This window comes from Pezoporus flaviventris, unplaced genomic scaffold (genome assembly GCF_033815535.1).
Source record: "Pezoporus flaviventris isolate CSIRO_AGI_PZ_B2104156 unplaced genomic scaffold, CSIRO_AGI_Pfla_v1 ptg000079l, whole genome shotgun sequence".
NCBI lineage: Eukaryota > Metazoa > Chordata > Aves > Psittaciformes > Psittacidae > Pezoporus > Pezoporus flaviventris.
The window spans coordinates 6,596,439-6,618,480 of NW_026892627.1; the positions used below are offsets into that span (position 1 = coordinate 6,596,439).

General features: G+C 40.5%; 1 protein-coding gene across 3 annotated transcripts in view; it reads right to left on the reverse strand.

Annotated features, from left to right (window-relative positions):
- RHEB (Ras homolog, mTORC1 binding) overlaps window positions 1-22,042 on the reverse strand; it is a 41,584-nt gene that overhangs the window by 12,394 nt on the left and 7,148 nt on the right. For 2 of the 3 annotated variants that reach the window (XM_061474518.1, XM_061474515.1), the window contains exons 1-3: window positions 9,903-9,924; window positions 8,083-8,154; window positions 1,448-1,515 (exon numbers count right to left, since the gene is read on the reverse strand). In XM_061474518.1, the coding sequence (XP_061330502.1) occupies window positions 1,448-1,515; window positions 8,083-8,154; window positions 9,903-9,909 (147 nt within the window). In that variant the 5' untranslated portion in view covers window positions 9,910-9,924. Of the gene's footprint in view, window positions 1-1,447; window positions 1,516-8,082; window positions 8,155-9,902; window positions 9,925-22,042 lie in introns of those variants that run through there. The other variant, XM_061474517.1, reaches the window with a different exon arrangement.

Here is a 22,042-nt window from a genome sequence, read left to right on the forward strand (position 1 = left end):
AGGATCAAATCTGAAAATAACCACAGGGGAAAGAAGTTATTTTGGTTTTACAATACTGTATAACACTAAAATCAACCCTGAAATAAACCTCAGCAATGGAGCTACACTGCTGATGAAGTTGCACTGCCTTCCCAGAGACCATTTCTTCCTTAAACGGGAATCTTACTTCTATCAGTGTACTACAACTAGAGATGTAAGACAAGCACACTTACATTGGCACAAAGCGAAACCTATGGAGCCTGCTCTGTTGCTCAGGCTTTTCAGCCTCTCCATCTCTCAACCTCACTCTCCTCTGCAGAATATTCCCCATCAAACAATCTTGCCCTGGAACATGTTGCCAGCATTGTGTTTCTAATCACTTCAGACACATCTGACAAGATTATCAGTGGATGCAGTGTTGCTGATTAGCACCACAAGTTGAAACCATATAAATACAGCATGGTTATTCTTAAGTTATGTAGCTCCCTACAAAGAAAGCAATGAAACATACCTAGAAGGTTACAACCCTTCTGAATAGTCTCCCAGCTATGAGTAAGTGTACTGCAGCTTTAAAGTCTTAAGTACTGGCAACACATTTTACAACACTGAAATTGTTTAACATTACTCATACTTTGGAAAAAACCAAAGGCATAGTACCAGAAATCACAGAAGGTGAGCAATAAAAACTTCAGGATAAAAATACAGGGAGTTAACAGAGGGGTTAACAGCCCCTGTTGTTTTTTTCCTAATACGATCTTTCACAAGATGGAGCATTCCTGCACATTGAATGTGCAGTGCAAGATCAGACAAACAACATTATATAATGAACACCTGTATTTCACAAATCTCCAGGACATGAGTTTGCTGTCTCCTTCTGCGCTCCCTGTCATTATGTGAAGGCTCAGACGCACACATGAACCATCACGTAAAAATGTAAACAAACTGCAGTAGCTTACTGGTAGCCCGCTAAGTACTACCTATGTGCATTTCTGTCTACTCCCCATGACTGTTTCATGGATACAAGCCACCCTGGTGTAGCTGGAAAAGTCATGAAGACCTTCTCCAGTTTACTGAAGTGACATTTTCCATCTAAAGCAAGACTGCTAATTTAGCCCACAAATATCAAGCAAGCTACTTATGAACTTTTGGTATATCAGACTTAAGGCTATTCCTTCTTCACCTTTTTAGACATTAGTTCAATAGACAAGGGAAAAAAACAACCCACAAACACCATGGCAGGGGGTTGGAACTGGAACTAGATGATCTTAAGGTCCTTTCCAACCCTAACTATTCTATGATTCTATAAGTCTTTAAAGCACTACAGAAATATTGATCTTTAGTGACTATATGACAAGGCAGTATCATTTATGTTAACCTTCGCTTTTGAATGCATGGTCAATTTAGCTCTACAGGAACATAAATACCTCTTAACTCCGAAGAAGGATTCAAGGAAAGAAAGATAACTTACTTGGCCAGCAGTGTCAACCAGCTGAAGATGATATTCTTGGCCATTTACTGTGATCAGTTTTGTAAAAGCTAGAACAAACAAGAAATACATAAGCATGTCAGAATTACACACAAGGAAGGGATGAGAAGTCACTCATCTGTGCCACTGTCAGCCAAGGCACTATGAAAAAATAACTTTAGTTGTAGGTTTTAAAGTAGCAACAAAAGGCTTAAATCAGGCAGCTGTACTACAAAACTAGTGGATTGCAGATAATGAAGCTCAGAAACATACTTCAAAATTTCAAATACCAGAAGATTCTCACATTGGATGCAGCATTTTCTCCTTTACTTAAAAGGAAACAGTATAAAGGGGTTTTACATGCATTTCTAAGAGACTTCCAGGCAACCATAATTTGTGGTAACACAAGACGCTTAAATACAATTAGCACCAAAGTTAAGCTTGAACTTATTATAGCATATGTTCCCTGGTTTCCAAGCAGTTCAACAAGATCAACTGCCTAAATGTAAATACCATGAGGTAAATGATCTGGATTAAAAAAGAATATATAAAAATCTTCTGAAGCTAAAACATACAGAGCCTACTTATGAGTATATTAAACCTAGATAAGCAGCTAGAAGATCACCATGTTGCTTTCACATTTGCTGTAGCTACCAGCCTATATAGTCCTCAGTCAGGAAGTACATTCAGTCCCTAAAGTGATGAGAATTGCTTCTCTTCCTTGGATTCATGAAACGCCAACACACTGTGAGCTGAGGAATCTTACTCAGTGTTTGTATTATGCAACTGCAAAAGCAAACAGTGTCACAGCTCTTGTAAGAATAATGTACTACTGGGCACTACATGTACCAATCGAAGCATGCAAACCTGGCTTCACAACTTCACTCTGGCCTTAGTGTTGCACTTAAGGCACAATTACTGGACAGTACTTAAATACTGGGTAAAGTTTGTGTTATCCTCTGGCTGAGGTGGTTTTCCCCACATACTAACAGTCCTAAGAAGCTTCATCTTTCACTGCCGCAATGAACAGGGACATTGCTAACACTGTGGTGACCTGCTCATCATATTCCAAGTTGCCCAACAGCTTCTCAAAGCTGCAAAGCTGAACATTCTCAATCCTGCTGTGCAGTCTCCCACCTACACCTTCTGGGCTTTGTACAGAGTCTCCTAGAAGCTGAAATGCAACAACTTTCCTCCTCCCCACTAATGCTCATTGCCCTGTCAAGTCTCCACAATGTGAGCATTATCTTAAGTAGGCTGAAATAGCTGAAACTGGAGGTTTCAACCCACAGAGTAAATCAAAGCACCCTTTTAAAAAAAAAAGGAGCAATTCAAACAGCAAAGCCAAACTAACACCGAAAGTCTAAACAAACAGTGTAAAACATACCTATCATTTCCACTACAAACTGACAAGAGCAATTTGGAATGAGCCTCGAAGTGAGGGCTCCTACCTTACCCTGTCTATTCCCCCAGAAAGCTGCTTTAGCACACGTGCAGGTGAGCTGCTCTCAAGTCTCCATCTGGACACAGCTGTCACTGCTGCACAAAATTTGAAAGTTACGAAGCAAGATCCCACATCAGCTCTTTACCTTTTGGATGAATAGTGTGGTAGGGACAGAAGTAACCATCTGTTTGAACGGGTGTTAACATACAGCACTGCTATATATGCTTATCACGGCTTGAAGAAAACAGATTCATCCGGAGACATACTGCACTAACAGGTATATTAAAAGTAACAGTCTCTTGACACTTCACATTACACATCAAAGCACTCTGCAACCCAAGCAGTTTCAAGAGCCTCATGAAGTTAATATTTAAAAAGGGACAGACGGCAGCTTTTTCAGACTACTCTACAAGCCTAAAATAGACCCAGCAAAGACATCATCATCAATCGGTACTGGAAGCAGAGTGTGACAGAGCCAGCGGAAGGGAAGCAGTGGAGGAGTCACCACAGACTGGGTGAGAAGAACTGTTAGCTCAACGCAGAGGCTTGTACCACTAGGAATAGCCCACTGCAAGAACACAAATCTGCTTTGATGCAGTTGTAATTAATGACTTACGTGTCTTTGCTGAAGCTTTTAAAAATATTCCTGGTAAGAATTTCGTCTTGGGGAAAACATACACCTCTATTAAAGATAATTTGTGATCCACAGGTCTCCTTCCAGAGGAAGTCTTCACTTCCAATTCTATCACCCACCGTCCTGGGACACACTGCATTCTGCTGTGCCAGTGATAATACAATCACTGCACAGTATGGCTCTTCCCAGTGTGCCGAGGACAGATTTCAGCAGACCTGAACAACCTCTGCAGTCCCAGTCATAATGCGAGCATCTGCAGAACATTGCTCATCAGTGCAGGTAAGGCCTGTTTCAGCTCCACGAAAGCACATGGATCTCACACAGGACATGCTTACAGCCTTGCAATGCACCACTCAAGTGTGACTGCATGAAGAAAATTGCAATCCCAGTCGTCCAGGCCGAAAGTCAAAACACAGCACTGCATCAGCTACCAAGAAGGGGAAAAATGACTGCTACTGCTGAACCCAGGACACCCACCTTTACCTACAATTGTTTCCTGGATCTGATGCTTTGCTGAAACTTGGAGAATCTGGTGCTGCAGTGAGCAGCACAGCACCAAACAGATATATGTCAACAGTTGAGAGTGCAGCAGTTAACAGCTGCGTTGCAAAGAAACTAAAGCCGCTTTGTCATCAGAGAAAGTTCTGGTAAAACTGCATACAGAGCACGGCCCTGAATGTTATTACAGCTCAGCAGAAGTGCAATTTATACAGCAACTCCACCAGCTGCTAATCATTGTTACCCTAAGATCAAGTGTATTTCAATTAGGCTAACATGAATTAAATTATTTGTATATGCAACTCCAATGACAGCTGCTGTGAAAACAAGCCACTATAGTACAAAACCCCCATCAGTACAGACATACAGATGCAAGCTTTTACAACGATAATGCTGCTGAGAAAAGGTACAAGAATTCTTTAACGTTATTCCCACAGAGCTACCGGCTGGTAACTAAATACAGCTGTCTCACAAGGGCTCCTTGGTTACCACCTTCTGCATTTGCTTCTACTTGAGTCTCCATCCCAAAGTCACTGCCTGCCACTAATCTGTCAGGACATCTTTTACAACACTGAGATGTGTAATGCAATGGAGCTATTTTTAGTTTTTCTCAGAAGCCTCTCTGAAGCCTCATTTCCACCCCCTGAGAAGTCTGCTCATCAGCAACTCCTGGGAGGAAGCATCCTTCAACCCTTCCAGTGCAGTTGCCATGACATGTGGAAAAAGTTCAACCTTAAAAATGCTTCTAGCAGACCCATCTAAACCTACAGGTATCTATCTCCCTCCTCAACTACTATGGTTCCTCTAGCCACCTCCCCCTTTCTAATACGTTTCCACTCTCAAATTGTATTAAACGTGATGGAGGCAGCCCTCGGGAGAAGACTGTACTTTTCCTTAGGGAGCCTGTGCAGGGCAGAAAGGAAGACCACAGAGCTGTGGCACAGTGCTAGAAGCTTGTCTGAAACTACATGGAAAAGCAGAAAGCAGCCAGGCAGGCCGCTGAGGAAAACATTTTTGAGACTTGAGCAGTCAAGTCAGCTTTTCTGCAAAACAAAATCACTGAATTACTGATGACCAAAGACATCCCTGCTAAGGTACAGTTTGGGTAGAGTTATGTGCACATCTTCCTTCTGACCTACTTGCTTTGAGTTCCAAATACAGATTCTCGTTTCTATTCCAGTAAAATGTCTGAGTTTTAATTGTTCTGGTCTTTGCTTATCTGAGCTCATCTGCCTTCAGAGTCCCACCCAGCACCACGGTCTTCCTTCTCTTTCCAACACCCCACAAATTAATAGCTCCAACAGTTTCTCAACACAGCTGTCTCAAGAGCAGCCACCCATCATGGTGTCACTCCTATTGGGACATTCAGAAAGGGAAAATATATTTTGCCAAACAGTTAACTGACCACCACTGCTGCCACAAAACACTACATGCTACTCTTCCAGAGACACAGGTTGTTGACTTCAATAACCTAACTTTTCTGGTTCTAATGTAACAGAAGCAAAAGAAAATACAGCAGTGAAGCAGCATTCACTTCAACAAACATTAAGTAAAATTTAATGCAGCTTATTTTGTCTTTACCAGGTTCAAAGAAGATAGGGATTTTCACACTGGAAAAATTAAACTATTAGAATATTAGGTCTTATTCCTAAGATTCAAGGCTTATATGCTATGCCACTTGTTCCTGTAAGAGCTTAACTATAGCTTGCCTTCCATACAGTTTAGCTTTACACTGTGTTTTCTGTGCAAGTTTCAAGACAAAAATTATACAGATTAAGCTATCAGCAGTCCTGCAGCTTTCAAGCCTTTCTTCAGTGCTAGCAGAATACTGCAACAAATTATTAGTAACAATTTTCTGGAGACAAAACAGCAATCACATAGGCCAGTCTATTCTTTAGCCTCTGCTTTTTTTGTTTCCAAGTTTTGTGAAACTAAGTATACCAAATCACTAGATGAAACTGACGAAGTTTTATGACCTGCTGCAAAGCACTGGAAAAAAGCAATATTCTCAACACTGCTCCTAGTATAGGAGCTTTGGCTTCTCAACCCCTTTTGCCAGCATTGGCAAACAGATTTGAAATTACAAGCTAGGAAAACAATGGAAGAGTTGATTACATACTCTGTGTCTTATGACCCTGCACAGAATCAGAAACAGAGCTGGGAGTGCCGAAAGACTGGACTGATCAAAGGTTTGTGTTTAGCAGAACATTTTAAAAAGAACTGAAACAAAAGAATGATTTTATACTAGTCCCACCAAAACTAGTTTCACATGCCTTTCTTAAGAAAGATACTATCAATACATTTTAAATGTTAAATGTGTTATCTCTTCAGCTCTTCACAGAAGCGTTTTTAAAACATTCTATGAGGCCTGCCAGGGCTTAAAGATGCAAGAGAACTTCCTATTGTTTTGAACCTCGGGGCACATCCTCTTACGTTTTCAACCCTTACTTCCCAGCAACGTGTTCTGATGCAAGAAGGCCCTTAAACTGTCTGCCTTTCAGAAGGCTATTTTTTCCAGCCATGTCACAGATCAACAAGACTTTCAGCAAAAGGAGTATTGCTGTTTTCCAGACAAATACAAAACCAAGTGAGGATTTAAGCCTTTTCAAGGTGCCTATGCCCAACAAAGTTTTCATGACCATGACATGCTCAATGTTTAGAACTTAAATCAAGCAAGCAGTGCAGATTACAAGAGTCAAAAACGAGCAGAATTCATCCAGGGTATGTTTTCATACAGTTAAGAAATGCTAAGCGAGAGACAGACAGCTACAGAGTTACTAGCAGCAGTTACAAACAACAGGTTTCTGAGGACAACAAGAGCTTGTAAAGGATGAAACAAGGCAGTCTTGTATGAAGGTGTCAAAATGCTAAAACCAAGGTGTACACATCCTAAAGAGTTAGTATTAATGCCATCCGTATAAGGACTAACAGATCATTAAGGTCAAGGGGCAAATTATCCACCCTGGCTCATAAAGCAAAATCAGAGCTTCTCAAAAAGTAGTATCTGAATTTTAGTTCTAAACATTAAAATAAACCTGAGTAAAATATATCCTCATAGCTAGTGATTAGCAATTATTATCATATACATGCAAAAGAAACCTTGTTCTGCTGATTACTTCATTCAAACTTCCAGAGTATCAGAAGCCTAACATCCTACTGCACAATTTTGAAACAGTAAAAACATGTGCTACCACTGCTTTTCAAAAGTCATTAAAATACAAGAACTCCAGGGTTATGATCAAAAAAATCAAAGTTTTATTTGTCATATGATTAAACTGAGCCAATATGATCAAATTACTCAGGCTAGCACCACAGTTGCTCAAGTACTTTATGACCACTGCTAGCTCAGAAAGAGGTGGCTGGATTGTAACAAATACCAGGTATCTCGCCTCTGAAGTGACTTGTTGCTCTGGGCAGCATTTTTTTAGTACCTTTACTCACCTGTTATACTAGCTATTCACAAAGGCACCAATATTAAAAAAACGCTAAGAGGAAAGACACTTAAGAATTCAGTTACCCAGTATCTGCAGCAAGCTGCTTGTATACTGGACTTGTTATCAAGTAGCTGAAAACTAGTAATTTAAAAGATTGCCATGTTATCATAGACACAGCATGCCTACCTTCTGATGTAGCTGTTTAGCTCGGACTGGCATTGCTGGCTTTGTGTTCATCTGGATACACTGATCAAATTAGACACCTGAGACTTTGTACATACTGGCACATGTCAATGGAGGTATGACATACTTAATCTGACATGTCCTGACTATATTAGGGGAAGCAGATGTCCAACAACATACATAGAATACAAGAAGGAGATGAATTTTAGCCAGATTGATTAGATTTTCCTTCATTCAGTGTTGAAAGTATAGCTGTTTAGCTGAGAAATACGTACACAGCGATTTCCACCCTTCTGGTAAACACTGCTTTAAAGGCGTAATAAAACTTGACAATTAATGAACTTTAATATTAATATGTAAACGCCCACATAAGTAATATGTATAACCACAATGGCTTCTGATAATAGTTAGGTACAGAAGAGCAGCTTGTCACTTATTTACTTACTGTTCTCTATGGTTGGATCATACGAATCAACAAACTGTCCTTCCACAAACTGAATCGTCAGTGAAGATTTTCCTGTAAAGCAAGGAAAAGATAATCTGTATTAAAACAAGTCTTCAGGCTGTTACCACTTTACACTTATTAGCAGATACACTAATGCTTTTATAAGAGCAGATATGAGATTTGTATGGTTCATTTAAACTACCTATACATGACACCTGACCTATTTTTAAATTGCCTATTCCTAGTAACTGGGTCTCCTGAACACAAAAATATAGCGCAAAAGCTACTTGGCATGCGTTCTGCTTTTGTTTTAACACAGCATAAGTTAAACGCCTCCATCAGTTTAAAACAAATCTAAAAGTAGCAGTGTCCAATGCTCATAAAGCTAAATTTAACAAACTGCTATACTTGGAAGGTTTTTCTGTCAAGAAGCAAGGAAGCTAGAAATAAATTTCAGGCATTGCAGAGAAAACTAGGAGCTTGGATAGAATTAGCCAAATTTGGTTCAACTAGAACGTTGGACATACTTCCCATGACAAAAGGATGAGATCAGTATACTCTTATTATGCCTTTTAATACAGAATCCACCGGTCTGTTGTAATGTGGCATTTTAAGCACAGTGATTGAAGGGGTGTTTTTTCTTTTGAAAGCCATTAAACTGCTACTTTTGCAGACAATGTTTCCAGTTTCAGCTATGCTGATCTGGTGATACACCCCCCAATAAAGAGTAGAACAAAATAGTGCACTTAGTAGCAGAGTGAGGGGAAAAAAAAACAAAAAACACCCAAAAACTAATTTAGTAGTGGAAGACTTTAGAATATGGTAAAAGCAAATCATAGATACTGACCATAAAAAGCACCTTTAAAGCTCTGCAACTGAAGACTTTTCAAATCACTACTGAAGTCTTAACACAATTTCCATTACAGCATATCTTCTACATTTGGGAATCTACTAGATCCTATTACATTATGTTTACTGGATAAATACACTCTTAGAAAGATGGCCAAGTGCATTAGCTTCTTTTGGACATGAGCATATCTTTCATGCTCCTTGATATTCTTCTCATTGGCAAGTACAAACAAAATATGACCTCAAGTTAACTCAGACTCAAGACCATCCTACACAGTGAAAGCCTTTCCATGACATCCTAAGTAACCAGTGTGGCTGAACTATACAGTAAAACTATTTTCAAGAATTAACTGCTTTGGATAGAGTGCCTGCTTGCAGTGCTCAGATCATGCTATGCTCATACCTTGCGGTAGAAAAAGTTCTTTCATAAGCATTCCTTCAGGAGATATTAAACAATTTTCCACTTTAACCCCCCATTCTTGCTTAATCACACAAGGCTCTTGATCTGTTCACATTTGATTACTATCAGCATACTTCGCAAGTCACTGTTAAAACCATTCTAAAATACTGCAAATCAGACAAAATACAAGCATCAAAGTGATGCAAGGAAAGTTTGGCTTAATATTTATAATAACACATGCTGCCAATTCCATCATTAACTGCAACACTTCCAAGATTTACTTCCCCAGAAGGAAGCATCATCATCTGGGGATTTTCCAACAGCCAAAACCTTCATCAACAAACTGCCTGGTTTATTTTAACATCACTGCCCAGTTTTTCCATGCCCATCCCTCTGCCATCTCCTATCAATCATGCCAATTTATTCAAGATACAATGCTGAAAAACCCAAACAACACCCCCAAAAGAACAACCAGCACACAAACTTGTAAGAGTTGCTTTTTCTCAAATCAGTTTCTTAAGACACCATTTTCTGATACATGTAATAGTGCAACTAAAGGTGTCATACTCACTCTGCATGAGTTTACAGAGAACACTGCACTTTAAACTGTTGCTCCAGCAAGGAGGGAGGGCTGGGGGGAGAGGCACCACGTACATCCAAAATCATCCTAATAAGGACAGACATAGAACTCAGACTATGCATCCCAGCAACTTTGTAAAACTGTGTATTTTGGACACCACTTAGAGAGTGAATGAACTTTCAAGCTATTTCTTCTCCAGCTATAAGCTTACAAAGTTGCTATCCCGAGCTCATGCTTCCAGATTCTTTGCCAATAACAGCACATTAAACACTCCATTTTAAAACAAAGTTAACTATTCTATATTAGGCTGTTACATGTTTAAGGTAAGAGCAGCTAAATTAAAGCACAGATCATGACTGAACATTTTTTCTCCTAAGAAGGATCCTAAACTAACCAAAAACCTTGATTGCTACCGTCTGTCTGTGCTAAGTCTGGAAACTAGCAAGAAGTTGGAGCCAACAGAAAATGCTGCATTTAACATCCAGCTGTACTAATTACTGCTTTCCTCCTAACAGTGAATGAGAAGGAAACAAAAAGAGACAAAACCAGTGTTCCAACACTCTCCTCCTAAATTCCTCTGAGCTTTGTAACAAGCCTTCCAGTAATGATGTGTTTGTGATCACAGGAGGATGCCTGCTTTCCTAGATGAGCCACAGGGAAGCTCTCCGGTCTTGGATTCAGCCACATACCCCCTTGGGATAAGTGCCATGCAACAGTATCCCACCAAACTAAGGCTTCCAAAGGGGACACAAGAAATTTAAAACCCAAGTCATTAATCCCCATTGCCTTGTCTCAGTCCATGCCCAAGAAGCACGCAGGACCATGTAAACAACCGCTTGGCTTGAACTTTGCCCCACAGGTTTTATTCCAGGCCTTTGACCTATACTCGAGGACAGAGAGGAAAATTAAGCTGACAATTTAGCTCCTATCTCCTCTTTCCCCAGAAAGATCGGGCAACATGTTCATAGAGAATTACAACATAAACATAACATCCACAAGAGAGGGGCCAAGGAACTGCACGCAACTGCGTTCACTGATGTGCTAACTCCATCTCAGAGCACTGCAGGGAGGAGGAGACACTGCAGTCTAAATGTGCACACACTGCTAGCACACTTCAGCCTAAAAGGCTGAGACAGCCTGCACACCAGTACCAAAGACTTGATTCATCAATTACTCAAAGGTGCATACCTCAAAAAAGGCTGAACTCTAATATGCCCTCATTTGGAATAAATGCCAAATGTTTTTTAGTTTGCTAAGCTTTCCCTTGCCGAATCCTCCATGCCAGTACTTCTAGTGTATCAGCTCTCCTAAAGTTTTAGGAAAATAAACACCGAGACCAAAAGAAGTGCCATGAGCAAAAGCAAGGCAAAGTCTGCTGGAAGTGGCCCACTGAACTGATGAAGACCTGCAATTTTGAGATGAAAAAGCATTTTTGAAACCTTACTGGAGAAGGTTATGGTTTAACCTTTTCACCCTGCAGAATCAGAGAGCTTAAACTGACTAGGAAGAAATAAAAAGGGCACCACTGGGGCAGGGCAGTAGGATGAGTCCTCCAGCTGTACTTGCTACGGTAACTCAAAGCACCAGATACTCTGTGGCACAGGAGTTGTTAAGCAAAATCCTCCAAGTTTACCGACTCTCCCTCAGACAGAAGGTAAGGGCTTGTAGGAATGCGTTGTACAATGTTTAGAATACAAGCCGAGGTGGCTGAAAGCTCAAGTTGTCCAGAAGTACCCAAATGGTATTTGCATACACAGTTCGTTATTTATGATATTACATGGGAGTGGTAAAGGGTTTTACATTGTCAAAACGGAAAAGGAAGAGGTTTTGAGAAGGAAAGCCACTTCAAAAACTGAAGCTGTCGTACTTCTGTTCATACAACAGACCATTTGCTACATAAAACGGAACGTCCCATGAACACTCTGACTAGTGCAATCAGAGCACGTCGGTTTCAAACGCCATTGTGACTGTCAATGCAAAACAATTGCCAAACTGAGTTTTTACTCATCCTTTTACTTCTTGGACAAGAGCTGTGGTATTTCATCTAGCCTTAAAGTTCAAATTTTACAACACCAGGCACTTTACCAAGACGAGTGGGCTTGTGCACAGCTTGCCTCCCCAAAGAGCACATGCCCTCACTTTGGTGCCCCATTACCTGCCTGCTGTCCCAATCCCACACCCTTATTCTCCTTGCAATAGGTAGAGGGAAAGACCAGATAAAATTTTATCTGCAGCCAACTTCGCCCCAACCCCAGGAGACAGAAATGATGTAACTGACCAGCAAGCAAGTCAAACAACAGCTCCACAAGCAAGGCATTGTGCAAGCTTGATTCTGCAGCTGCCCTCTAACGTGGCATCTCCACGATGACGGCCACTGGCATCACACAGAAGTTTATCTCAACAGGAAGGATTTCTCAACACTTGAAATCATCTGCACAAGTGATCAGTAAACAATCTGACAGGGTCAAGAACAACAACTACTGAAGAGTTGCAGCTCTCCATTCTGTTAGAATTTTAGATGCAGAGTTTCTTTAACCCACCTTTTTCTATTAAAAACCCATTTATGAACTGTGCTTAATTATAAAACACTTTCAACAGCTGGCAGCACCTAATCCACTCCTACCACAAGCCTAGCATCTTACCTAAGTTAGTCTCTACCTAGATCTACTCAGTTATCAACAGAACAGATTAGTCTAGGTTTTGTACCAAAAGGGTTCAAGAAATTTCATAATGAAATGCTGTCAGCCATGTCAGATTAGATCAGACTTCCTGCATACCCAACTTTCAGTATCTCACAAACAGTTATGCTCAAATTACTATGCTTCTCAGAGATGAAGTTTTCACACTGAAAGTTACAATTTAACTTCAACATTGGTATCCTTATCTTTTTTAATTCAGAATACCAAGAGGCAGAAAACGGAGACACCAGTACTTCCAGTGCAGATTAACTATTCATTCTCAGAGCACAGAAAGGATCTCGGTGACTTCTTGGAGCAGACGGAGGGTAGCAAAGGGAATTACAGCAGCGCTCTTCAACAAAAATCTTTCCACAAGATAGCAGATAATCTCAGAACCCATCGCTAGTTCATCATTTGTCTCAGGCTTCATAACCAGCAACTTTCTATGGTTAGTTATGATTTCTCCTTTTCTCCTCCACAGATACTAATTATGGCTATGCAGTTGCTAGTTTGCTGACTGTTGATACATAGTTCACTGAATTACTCTAATGACTATAGAAATGATACATCTGGGTCAACAAAGAATTTTGTTTCTAAACCTCTGGAGACAGTGACATAATGAGTAGTTTGTGTTTTACTCAGATGCAACCTATTTCTACTATCAGGCTTCTAATCACGAGGAATTACCATATATAAATATCTACTTCGAGCCATAGCTTTTTCTGCTTTGTAGTGATTTCCTTGTGACATCAACACATCCAGTATGAGGATACCAGAATAAAAAATAATGCTGACAGGGAAAACTTTTGCTGACACACAGAGCTCAACTGGTGCCCTTGCTCACACGATTCCCATGCTTGATTCACCACACGCTCCCCTGTCAAAGTGCTGTCTGTGCTTTTGGAAGGACAGACTGAAGGATCTGCTCTTACAGTCCTGTAAGGGCAAAAGCCTGAGGAACTTGATGAGGTATCTTTTGGTAATGTAATGAAGGACCTCAACAACAGAAGAGAACTTCATGACAAACCAAACAGCAGATCATCATTTCAGAAAAACACGAGATCTTTTTCAACTTTTGTGGCACTCCATCCCATTGCTGTAACTGTCCCCTGCCTTATCCTGATCTATTATTACATTAGGATATAAGGAAATGTACTTCACAGGCTAAGGCAAGGTACTGTAGCACGAATCACTTCTGCTGTAGAGGAGGAGGTTCACATGATAGTAACATCAAGAACACAAGCTTGCAGGGGGAAAAGAACACATGCTTGCTTCCTCTCCTTCTGCATTGCACAATCATCTTGAGGTTTATCAAAGGTATTCCTCTGCAAGCCAGAAGAAATCTGAGAAGCAGTCATTTAGAAAGGAAGTCAGATGGCTTCCTTTATTTTCTTCAGATTTCAAAGCAGCTGGTCAAACTCACAACTTCTGCTAGGTTGTCAGTAATGAGCCTTCAAAACACAGAGACCTAATAATGCTACCTAAGTCATGTTTTCTGTAAAGAAAGCAAGAAGAGAGTGGGTGCTTTATTCCCCAATATGTAACAAAAATCCTGCTCCATCCTGCAAGCAGCAATCATCCCTCAACATTCATTTACACTTCATTGCAAGGTATTAGATGTACAGGCATGTAGAAAAAAATTCCACCGTCTTCCCGCAACAGCTTAGTTGCCACTTAGAATTATAGAAGAGTTAGGGTTGGAAAGGACCTTAAGATCATCAAGTTCCAAACTCCCTGCCATGGGCAGGGACACCTCACACTAAACCATGACACCCAAGGCTTTGTCCAGCATGGCCTTGAACACTGCCAGGGATGGAGCATTCACAACTCCCCTGGGCAACCTATTCCAGTGCCTCACCACCCTTACAGTAAAGAATTTCTTTCTTTTTTCTTCTTTTTTTTTTCCTGTTTAAGTTTTAACCCATTACCCCTTGTCCTATCACTACAGTCCCTAATGAAGAATCCCTCCCTAGCATCCTTATAGGCCCCCCTTCAGATACTGAAAGGCTGCTGTGAGGTCTCCACGCAGCCTTCTCTTCTCCAGGCTGAACAGCCCCAACTTTCTCAGCCTATCTTCATACAGGAGGTGCTCCAGTCCCTGATCATCCTTGTGGCCCTCCTCTGGACTTGTTCCAACAGTTCCATGTCCTTTTTATGTTGAGGACACCAGAACTGCACACAATACTGCAAGTGGGGTCTCATGAGAGCAGAGGGGCAGGATCACGTCCTTTGACCTGCTGGTCACGCTCCTTTTGATGCAGCCCAGGATACGGTTGGCTTTCTGGGCTGCAAGTGCACACTGAAGCCGGCTCACATTCACTTTCTCATCAACCAACACCCCCAAGTCCTTCTCCACAGGGCTGCTCTGAATCTCTTCTTCCAGATACTTCCAGGTGTCTGTTTTGTCTCCACTTAAGATAGTAACCTCAGCAAAGGACTGCCAGAAGAAACATTTTATTTATTTTACTGCATAGTCCAGCTACATCTGCTTGTTATCCTTGCTGGCAGAAAAACAGTGCCACAGTTTGCCTCATATTTCCCTTTTAATAAGGGAAAGCAATTTTAATTTCACGTGTTTACTATCAGTTATCAAAGATGAAAAGCCATTATAAGGCTTAAAAAAATTCCAGTAAATTTCTATGGCACGTATCTCACGTGGCCATGGTATGCAGAGGTGGTTACATCCAAGATGCTTTAAAAAAGGTCAAGTGAACTACATCTTGGGGTCTCCTAACTATGAAGGAAATTCAGACATTCATACCCCAGACAATCAACTAATAGTTGCTAAGATAAATACCATTCTCTGTGTTCCCTTCAGACTTCCTGCAGAATCTGTGCATTCCTGCAGCACCTTCCCCCCCACAGCACCATGCCCAAAATATTTCAGGTGGAAGTAAAAATTGAGGCAACTTGACTCTGCTGCTAGCCGAATTATCAAACATATTTCTAAACTACAAGTTACGCAGTACAACTTGATATGCAGCACTTCTGTCCTGGTTTCAGCTGGGCATAGTTTTTTTCCTAGTAGCTGGTACAGTGCTGTACTTTGGGTTTAGGATATGAATGTGATGACACACTGATGTTTCAGTTGTTGCTGAGCAATGCTTATACTAAATCGAGGACTTTTCAGCTTCTTATGCCCTGCCAGCAATAAGACTGGCAGAGGGGAGCAAAGTGAGGGGAGCACAAGAAGCTGGGAGGGTATACAGTCAGGGCAGCTGACCCAAACTGGCCCAAGGGATATTCCATACCATACAATGTCATGCTGAACAATAAAACTGGGCTGAGGAGGCAGAGGCCCACTGCTTGGGGACTAGCTGGTCATCGGTCAGCAGGTGATGAGCAACTCCACTGTGCATTACTCGGTTTGTATGTTCTTTTATCATTATTATTAGTTTCCATTTCTTTTCTGTCCTGTTAAACTGTCTTTATCTCAACCTATGAGTTCTCCCTTTTTTACCAATTCTTTTCCTCATCCCACTGGATTAGAGCTAATGAATGGCTGTGCAGTGCTTAGCTGCCTGCCAGGTTAGAACCACAACCACCTCTAAAGGTAAGTTTATTAAGCTTAAAGATCAGAACCTAATGTTTCAGTTTATGACACAGAGTGAAAGAACCTGAACTTTGTACTGATTTCCCCCTGAAGAGGGAAAATTCAACTTGTACTGCTGGGTAGAAGCCAAGTCCTCTCTCCCTGTGCACACACTTCAGGCAGCTAATTAGGTATTTGAGTAAACTTGACCTTTCCTTGGATCATCAGCTATGTACAACATGAAATGTCTTTGAAAGATAGTTTTAGTAACAGTCATTGTTTCATCATGAAATCAGTTTTAATTGCCATATCATTAGAAATAAAAATGTGTATCTCTTGCTTTAATGCATTCCATGCATTCATTCCCCATTTCCATCTTCAAGATTTTCATTTCAGCACAAGAGAATGAACTCTCAACTTCCAGTCAACTCTTCCTTGATGCTAAAGATCACTGGGGTGTACAACTTAAATTACCTTCCTGCAAGCCAGAAATACCAGGACTAGCAGATTCTAAGCACTTCCTCAGGAAGTGGATCTCTCCAGCTGCAGCTGCCTGAACCAGATCTCCACCCGCTGCACAAACACTGCCTTTACTACGCTTGCAGCACAGTTGAATCTAATAGCAGAAGCCAATGAACTCTATGCACACCACATGGGATAAAACAGCTGCTTAGGTTTACCAGGGGCTTGCAGCCATAATTTTTTGTTTGTTTGTTGTTTTTTTTTTTCATTTCTACACAACTGGCTGAAGTTAACACCAGCCACTTTAAGTTACAAGTTTTTAAACTCATCATTTCTATTGGAAACCAGGATAAACTGTTCTCTTCCTTTCACTGCAAATCTGTTATGCTTCTTATGTATAAGACCTCCTTATCTACACCAGTAACAGAGAAAGCTTTAATAGCACAGAACACTTAGCAAGATCAAAGATTTCAGTCTTTCAATGGATCAGTACTGTTTAACTGAAATGCAGCCATTTTCCTTGAACAGGATCTTTACAAGGACTGGAGCTACAGCATTCGCTGTTGCCAACACTGTGGTCACCATACCTCACCACTGCTTACAACCAGGACCAAGCAGAGCGTAAGTTCTGAAAATATCAGTGAAATTCTGCTGGCATAGTTTTAAAAAGGCGTGTCTGGAGCTTGTCCCCGAGTGTATCGTAATGCCAAGTAACTCAATGGAAATTCAGCTGAAATGGTGAGGAATGGACCCTCTTGGCAGTACTACTGAAATGTATGGGACCACAGGATCTCTAGATTCTTCTTGGAATTGCAAGAACAACAGTAAGACAGGTATTTCTCTCCTCCTTGTCGTGCGATGACAGAAGGCAAACACCTGACAAAATCCTGACAAGAGAGCAGTGGTAACATCCCCTTCTCTTGGTAAGATCAGCCAAGCAAATAATGGGATTATACATCCAGCAACTATAGCTAAGAAATTTAAAGCTTATTCCAAGGGGAGCTCCACAGAACATTTTGCCAACCTGTAGCAAAAGCTGGAAGATACTACTGATTTCTCGCAACAGCAGCAAGCTACTTTAGTAACTTACTAAACATACATAAAAATAAAACTGCGTAATAATCACTACAAGATTTTAGCAACAAAAGGCAGCTTCAGCCTGCAGCAGTATGTATGACTATAAAGTAGTCAGTCAATGGCAGCAGGCTCTTCATGTCTCCACTGATGGTCCAAAGTTTGATGAGCCCAGTGTCAACAAATGCCAGCAACATATATTGCAGCCAAAACCCGACTTTCATGAAAAGTCATGCTGCTACTGGCATTCAACATCAGCACAACCGAGCTATTTACTTGCCATGACCTCCATTAGTGGAAGTTCCCAAAGCTGCATGAAGCATGAGGAACCACAGAACCACCCTGACAACACAGAATTACAGAACAGTTTGGGCTGGAAGCAACCTTAGTCATCCAACTCCACCTGCCCACTATGGGCAGGGACATCTTCCACTAGACCAGGTTGCTCAAAGCCCCATTCAATCTGGCCTTGAACACTTTCATCTCTTAGCACAAACCAGAAAAGATGTCTTCAGGGATACTGACTGACAAAGATTAGCACTGCCTCTCCCTTTCACCAGTGGAGCAGGACATGGCCAACTCCATCACACCTCTGTTAACAGATGCATAGGTAGACACTGACACAGTCTTTACTAATGATTATGCTGCTGAGTGCTGACAATTTTAACTCTTCTGTGCGAGCCCAAGGCTGCTGTGGATCTATATACAACATGCCAACACAAAACCCAGTATGCCTAAGCTTCCTCTACAAAGACTGTCTCTCTCTCATCAGATTCAGATAACTTTTGGTAAGTTACTGTTGTCCAATTCAAACCTAGAACTTCTTCCAATTAACTTCGTAGGCATCTTTCATTTTCCTTCTGCTTAACATACGAAGTTCCTCCCATCCATTAATGGGGGTTGAAGAAAGCCACAATCTGGTAAATTCTATCTTCATACCATAGCACTTTATACAGCTAGAGTTAGTCATTAACCATTCCCCACTAACTGACAGCAAGCTTTTTTCTGTTACATACACAATCAACATTACAGAGCAGCCCCTGAATGCAGAGGATAATCCATTAACAGTAAGGTTTACAGTAATAATATACCAAAATCACAGCCACACAGACATGGGTAAGACAACAGGAAAAAAAAACCCAGCAGACTCTGGAGAACAGATAACACCATGCCGAGTACCAGAAGAATCATTTGAGCCCCAGCCTTGGGAAATTTTAGGGGAATTTAAGAAAAACATCCATCAGATATGACATGACAGTTTATTTTGCCATAGGGCAGAGAAGACAGACTAGGTAACCCTTGTTTGCTATTGCAATACTATAAAGTTCTTGCCTGTCACAGCAGCCACCTGGCTTTCTTACCTTCCTAACCAGTGTGTAGCCATCCATCCATTGGCTCACAAGGTATTTCACATTGAGCATTTTCAAAGAGGAATCACACTTTTCTCAGTTTTCATAATATTCAGGATAAAAATGTCATAATAAAGAACTCTGATCCTTGCAAGGAAGAACAATAACAAAAACACAGAACAAACTGAGGAAAAAAAAAAACCACCCTACACCCCATTCCCACCTTCCCCCCAGCCATTTGAAAATACCCAGGGAGGTAATTGAATACGACAGTTGCAACTTGACATTAACCCATTTTTTCCATTTAGATTGTCTTTCACAAGTGGAAAGTCTTCCAGCCAGTCCCACTCCAGTACCTGAGGAAGCACTTGCCAACAGAAGCTGGATTCTTTACTTCCCAGCACTCCACTAGCACAACTATGCAACCTGGACAAGCAGTTGAGTATCAAGCTACAGTTTAAGACAACTTAACTTCAGGCCAACCTTCAAGAAACAGAGCAGTACATTGTGTGCGTCTGCTGTACAAGTGTCAACAGAAATAAAATTAAGAGTGCAATACTGATTATTACTCTGTTATTACCCAGTTAAATCATAAATTAATCCAGCTAATCTTAAATTCAAGTCTGTTTCAAACAGTATCTAAGAAATCGAGTACATCCCATCTACTTGGCAGAAATGAATGAAATGTTAACTATTACAGGCAAACAGGTCAAGCGCCTGTTATACCATCGGTACAGCAAAGACTTTCAGTAGTTGCTTACTTCCCTATCCTGGCTATCTGGAAAATAAACCACATCTTATTTTTTGGTTTTCATACTTCCATGCTGAGAGAAGTACAGCCCAACTTTCCTCACAATAAGCTGCCCCTAAATCTTGGGTCCCTTTTCCATACTGTCCCTTTTTCTCCTTACCAACCTTCACTTTTAAACCCTTTCAACTTCTGGGATGTACAGCCCATGCCCGTGCATAAGCAGCTGGATACCATAACAATGGGATGTTCATATGACCATTTTCAGCAAAACACAGCATATACCCTACAGTCTCACCATGTGCTATACATTATGTATAAGAGTGTGTGTTTTTAAGATCACAATCTTTTTGCCTGGAAATGCAAAGAGAGAAGACATCACCTTATTTTTCTGTACTACCATTAACTTAGACTTGTTTCACAGCAGTTGGCTGTGACAAAAATACAACCCAAAGCTAGGCTTACGAACACCATCTAAGACACTACTCTAGAAGAAATATCAACAAGATAGTCAATGAAACAGTAATGGAAGTTTAACTCTTCCTCTGTCTTCTCATCACACTCAGGATAAAAGTGTGCAGTTAATAAAGGACAAGCAGAGCAAAGGTTTGGATACCGTTAACACTCCTTGATACACTCTTTAGAAAGAACAAGATTCTGAAGCACTCAGATAACTTTCTACTCTTCTCAGCCTTACTGTTCATAAAAATTTGAATTACCTTACATTCCAACAATTTTTAGATTGAAGTTTAGCAACCACAAAAGGCTTATGAGAATTTTGTCAAACTTTTTCTCCAAACATGAAAAAAAGTCAAAACAGCACAACTAAGATCTTCTAATAGAAACAGACATTTCAAAGAAAGCAACACAGAAGAATGTAGTACAGCAAACTAAGAAACATGGTGCTTGTTTGTATGCACATTTTAAAGCCGAAACTGCCATTTCTAATTAAAAAAGCTAATTTTGAAACAGATTCTAGAACACCAAAGATTTGTTATTAATGGAGGACCAAGCCTTGAAGCAAAACACACTTTACTGCATTAATGTCAAGTGCTTGAGTGTTTTGACAGTTCGTAGGACAGATTTAATAGTTTTCCTGCATAATATGCATCCCAGCTCTTTTGCATATAGCTAGCGTACCTTTAGAGGACGTTGTACATCTTGAATGAAGCTTTGGCAATATAATCTGACAAGCTGTTGAAGCTAGACAGATGTATCCCACTAACTAAGGAGACAATGTTGTCAAGAGATTCTTTCATATCATAATTTTGTATTACACTTGCACATGTTCACACCCACAGACAGAAGACCACTTATGTATTCCCTCTTTTTCCAAATTAAAATTCATTTAACTCAGTACTCCACAGAATACAAATAACTAGCTAAGACTGTCATGCATGCTGTTCTGGTTCCTGTAATCTGAAATACCCAAGAATTCTGATATTCCAGAAGTATTAACTCCTCTTACTTTGAGACTGCAGTGTAATATTAAAAAAAGAGATCTGAAAGGAAATTTCACTGTTTAAAGCACAATCTGTCAGGGAATTGTGATATCTTCAGTTCATATCTATTTAATACAGAAGCACCACAACTTTTCTGAACAATCCTTCATAGGGTTTTTCATTCTTTAAAAGGCCTTCAGAAATCATTCACTTAGTCTTATGCCTCAGAAGATTAATTTTTGGTAATTATCCACAAACTCTAAAGGATTTAGTCCAAATTAAACTGCTATAAAGTTCCTCCTCATGTTCTAGGCACAAGTTCTCTAATTCACGCAAGAAGTCCAGCGAGAAATTCCAAGCAGGCTTCCTTTTTGCAGAAGCCCAAAGACTCAAGCTATTCTTCACTTGTTTTCATCTTGATTGATACATTATGATTGATAATCCAAAATCTGCACTTTTGAGAACTTGTATCATATTTATACCACTACCTTTTTCACCACTGTATCATCCTGCATCCTTCATACAACTATATTCAAAATTCACATGTACAGTAATTAAAGTCCATACGGTAAACTGAAAAAGAACCAGTTCACCTAAACAGATTAAGTAGTTGTGAATCATCTCTATGCTGCAATAGTGTCAGTAAATACCTACGACTAAAGGAGTCAACCAGGTTAAGGAGTTAATTCGTAGTTGCAGGAAACTGATTTTGTAGGGTATTTCAGCAAACACAAAAGATTACTCTGAAAACAGAGCCTTTAGATTTGCTTCAACTAGGGAGGCAATCAGTGATTCTGAATGCCTTACACTTCTTTGTACAGGCTGTAGTAAGGTAGGTGTCAGTCT